General features: G+C 38.6%; 1 protein-coding gene across 1 annotated transcript in view; it reads right to left on the reverse strand.

Annotated features, from left to right (window-relative positions):
• Window positions 1-251: 251 nt before the first annotated feature.
• Window positions 252-4,910, reverse strand: part of LOC111451123 — a 16,857-nt gene continuing 12,198 nt past the window's right edge. The window contains exons 17-24 of the mRNA XM_023091409.1: window positions 4,731-4,859; window positions 4,172-4,289; window positions 3,818-4,013; window positions 3,527-3,638; window positions 3,269-3,423; window positions 1,481-2,939; window positions 1,149-1,343; window positions 252-994 (exon numbers count right to left, since the gene is read on the reverse strand). Coding sequence (XP_022947177.1) covers window positions 524-994; window positions 1,149-1,343; window positions 1,481-2,939; window positions 3,269-3,423; window positions 3,527-3,638; window positions 3,818-4,013; window positions 4,172-4,289; window positions 4,731-4,859 — 2,835 coding nt within the window. The 3' untranslated portion in view covers window positions 252-523. The remainder of the gene's footprint in view (window positions 995-1,148; window positions 1,344-1,480; window positions 2,940-3,268; window positions 3,424-3,526; window positions 3,639-3,817; window positions 4,014-4,171; window positions 4,290-4,730; window positions 4,860-4,910) is intronic.

The following is a 4,910-nucleotide window of genomic DNA, read 5'->3' on the forward strand; positions in this document are numbered from 1 at the left end:
GTTATTGTTAATAAATAACACACATCTAAATATTTTCCTTCCTTTCGTAAAATTTTAAGAAAACACACTCCTCCCTATCCATACCACAAATAGGATGCGCATTAGTACAATTGTATAAAGTGTTAGACGAACAACTCTCTACAATGTTATGATATTGTCATGACTTTGCTTTGGGCTGATGTACTCCTTGATTATAAACTCATGATCATTACCTAAATTAACCAAATTGAGACTTTCATCCTCCAACATAAAAGAGGAAGAAAAAATCAGTACCACTATAGCCTTTAATCACAATAGTACAATTGTACAAAGCTAAACCCAACTCTACCCATCACTAACCATAAAAGTAAAAAAAAATAAAAATGTAAAGAATTTATATGTAACAAACTAAAACAGTGATGATCAAAACAAAAAAACACATACAAACTATATAACACAATACAAAAACAACTCAACAGTTCTTCAAATGCATTCTGTTGCATCCGCTTTGAATCATGAAAGTTCATCTCGAATTATTTTTATTTTAGCCAAACGGAGAAGGTACAGGTTCTGCAAGAGCATCTGATCTTTTTATGCTTCCCATGCCACAGATAATGCATCCAGGAGAAGTTAGAGCTGAGAATTTAGCTCCACAAAGATCGCATACATCATAACCAATGGTTGACAGTCGGCTGAGCGTGGCAGCACAGAACATAGAGGGATCTTCCATTGGATCAATGGACTTATTCATTAAACCCCTTTGAACACAAATGTCAATGAGGCTCCTCAATTCAGCTTGCTTACTTGCAGGAGCTTTGGAGAAGAGAAGTTCAAGCATCTGTTTAGAATAAGAGTAATTCTGAACCTCCATATTACGTTTTATGGCAGTTCGAATGCAATTTATTCGATGCTTTGCCAGAAGAGGCAAAGAACCCAGATGGCGTGATAGCCTGCCCATCTCGTCTTTCGCACTCAGTGCACTTGGACCTTGGACTTTTTGTAATCGTCCGATTTCCTGCAGAAAATGAAATTAATCATGGTCTGGGATGCTATAACATTAATAGTCATTTGCTTTTATTCAACTAGCCAAAATTTTAATCGCCAGAAAACAATTAGGGTACTGAAGGACCTCAGAAATCATTTATAGACAGAATAAAAATAACAGTTACCTGAAGAAGAGTAACAGCTATCTTGTACTGCGCACATATGGTTGCCTGAGCTTTAATATCAGCTTCACGAGAATGGTCTTTGGCAAGTGCAAGAAAAGCTTCATCAAAGCACGACAAAGCATCTGAAAGATGATTCTGTTCTAGATGCGCTAGCCCAGTCTTGAAGCATACTGAAGCAGCAGCGCCACGGGGAACCTGCATTAGCAAATTAAGGTTGAAATTGATTAAGAAGAAAGAAACTATGACAATAGATGGAACGCTACTGTTAGGGCTAGAGAAGAAGGATGGCGATGCACATAATGGAGCATATAAACAATTGTAGATTTGTGAACCTGTCCAGGTCGAACAGAAGTTGCTTGAGGTGGAGGAGGCTTTCCAGCGTCAACAGAATTTGGAACTCCTAGGACACTGAGATCAAGAGGCTGTGAGGGAAGTGAAGGCTGAGCTGGTTGAACTGGCTGAACTGAAGGCAGTATGGCAGAAGCCTGACCCAAGGTCTGTGGTGGTACCCCACCATCAGGTAGTCCGATTGATTCAAATGGCACAGCTGGTTGCTGGGTGACTTGAGGGGGAACACCACCATCTGGAAGGTCAACATTAACTCCAGGTGCATTAACCTGGTTGGAAGAGACCTTGTTGGTCTCAACTCCACGGGAAGAAGGATCTAACTGTGAAAGGTAAGTACCAGGAGGAGGAAGGGAAGCTGCAATCTGAAAAGAAGGAATTGTATTTTGGAAAAAGTCCTCTGGAATGGGTCTGGCCGCAACTCCTACACCCGTGGTGCCCTGGGATGGAGGCTGCAACACTGGTACTGGTGGCGGCATCAATGAATTGGTACCAAAAGGATCAGACGGGGCAGCAGAAACGACTGGAGCTGTTAAAGCAGCTGTAGCAGGAGGTTGGGATAAATTTTGCACAAGGTCTTGGGTGTTACCAGTCAAAGACTTGGTTCTGCTAAAGGGTGGACCAAATCCTTCCCCAAGTTTAAATTGCATTGTAGCTTCTTTAATCTTTTTCACATCAACCGTTGGAGATGTAACTGGTTTATCTCGTATTCTAATATGTAGCTTTCGAGCTTTTGAAACATTCTCTTCATCACTACTGCTCCCATCATTAGCCGTACCGTACATCGTTTTCTTGAATTCTTCTTCTGCTTTAGCTTGTTCATCTGCAGATGTTGAACTGGAAGATTGTTTCATAAGAGTTTCCAATCCCATCAAATTATCCTTTGGCTCACCATCAGAAGATGCTTTGGATTTGTTGGAAATGGATTTTGCTAAAGGTGTTTGGAGCCCAGAGGACTTATCAACACTTCCACCAGCAGGTGTAAAAGATTTGACCAGGCTGTCCTCACTGACTACTTCAACAATATTGCCTCTACCTTTAACTGAGCCAAGGTGAACACCAATATGATCAGCAACAATTGAAGGTATAGAACCATCGTCAGTTTTCATATATGGCAACACTTCTGCAGCCAGTTCCCATTGAGGTATAGCCTTCAAATTGGTAGGAGTTTTGATTTCCCAGTTTCCACCACCCCATTCTGGACCTTTGGGAACCATGCTCTCAGCAGCAAAATTAGCAAAAATTCCTTGTGTCCATCCTGTAGAGCGGACTCTTAAAATTCGTTCACAATATCGCCTCAGTTCAGAATCTGTGCCATCCTCTTCCAATTTTTGAGCTAAACGACGTAATGCACTGGGGTTAAGGTGGCAGATAAACAAATCGAGTATGCTTTCATTGTCTGCTATAACTTCAAAAGTTTCTTTGGCACTATCGAACTGACCAAACCTGCAAGCTTAACTCAGTTACTATAGCAGTAAAAGGGAATTTTTACAAGTTCCAATACAGTAACGAGGGAACCACAATTCATTTGATTTTTTTAAGAAGCATTTAAAGCAGCATATGACCAAAAGCGACCAAGCCTTCTCGGTAGAAAATGAATTCAAACAATAGGATAAATATAAGCAAAGAAGATAAGATTAAAGAAAACAAAATCCAAAGGGAAGAATGCTAATGCAGACCCAGTACTAAGAAACAATGAATTTTTAGGTACTGAATCAACATCTTCTGCCCGCAACAAAGAGAACAAAAAGAGAAATATGATCTTATCTGCATACTTGATACATGCGTAACCCAACTGGCGGAATCGATGGAACAAATGAGAGGTTGGAGGGCATCTTGGGTAATCTCTAGAACGTAAGAATTCGTCCTTTAAAACGGATAAAGCAGTAGAAAAACGAAGGGCTTTAATAGCATAAATACCCCGCAACACCTGAGTTCATTGAGCAACAGATGAAGAAAGTTATTGATTAAAAAAAAGATAGGTTTGGAAAGTACAATGGAAGATAGAAAATAAAGAATCATCCATCACTCACCTGAGTAAACTGTGGACCAGCTTGGGACAAGGACACAGCAAGATCTCCACAGACAGGAGGACCACCAGCTAAAATATCAAGTGACCTTGGAGTGATACGCAAGCTGTCAAATCTTCATGGTGAAACAAGAAAAGTAAGATTTCATTACTTCAGATGAATTCAACACATAAGGTAATAAAATGCATTAGAAAAACATATTGTATTATATATAAGATCTTATTTAGGCTCTAAAATCAAGAAGACTGCATATTCTGGAGAACCAAAAATATCTGTAGATGTGAAGAAGAAAACCTTGATGTAATTTGATATAATATTTCTGAAAGATCAAGCTTCTGCTCAAATCGTTGTTGCATTGTAGCAAAACCAATTAAAAGAGGTTCAAGAAGTCCAACAAGACAACTCCTTATCTCCACTCCCTTCTTCTGTCTGGGGTTTATGTCTGTTGGATTTGCAAGCAATAACCGATCATTCAAAGCACCAGCAAGAACTGCACAGAAGTCACACCTTTGCTGGTCAGACTTATACAAGGAAAGTACTATATTTCTGACTATTACATAATTGACAAAAAAAATTAAAAGTATAGTAAGGCGCAGAATAATATGCAGTCAGAATAAAGAAAATCAACACCTACATTGTGAAACGCACCTGCATAAGGCATACTGATCGAAAGAATGGTCCTCACTTTGCCATCCCAGCCAAGCACACTAATCGCTGTTGCTGTAGAAAAGACAAGCGCAGGTCCAATCCACAGCAGGGACCGATAGTGCACATTAGTTAAGTGTTCAACCATGTTCTTTTGACCAGAAAGGTTCACAATTCATGGACTAAGATCCAAGTGTTATAAAAGGCTTAACTCATGTTTTGAGAATATATTGCAATATTCATTAATATTATTTATAATGGTACAAATTTCTGAGAAGCTACAGAATTTAGGTAAATACGAATGGTCCTACTTTATTTTCCCCCTAACACTTAACTTGGTTTCAAGTTCTATTGCTTGCCAACAACAGTTTGATTATTCCCAAAAAAAAACTCAGCTAGATGTATGACTTTCTGTTGCATCACAATAGGTAAAAACAAATGAGCACTTAGTCTCGTTTCATTTCTTTCATGAAAAATGTTGTTTCTTGTTTTTTTTTTTTAAAAAAAAAAATAGAGCGAGAGATAAACAAAGAACAGCTTTATCAACTAATGTCAAGGATATTGAAGGAATTCCCTTATCAAATTTTGCATAGCTGCTTGCCAATATATCAAGATCAGCTGAAATCATAAGCACTCTCTGGGTGGTTAGTATTCCAGCAACAAGCCCTCTAAGTGTTTCTTGCCAGTGAACCTGCAAAAAAAAAAAAAAAAAAAAAAAAAAAAAAAAAAAAAAAAAAAAAAA

This window comes from Cucurbita moschata, unplaced genomic scaffold (assembly GCF_002738365.1).
Source record: "Cucurbita moschata cultivar Rifu unplaced genomic scaffold, Cmos_1.0 Cmo_Scf00013, whole genome shotgun sequence".
NCBI classification, from domain to species: domain Eukaryota; kingdom Viridiplantae; phylum Streptophyta; class Magnoliopsida; order Cucurbitales; family Cucurbitaceae; genus Cucurbita; species Cucurbita moschata.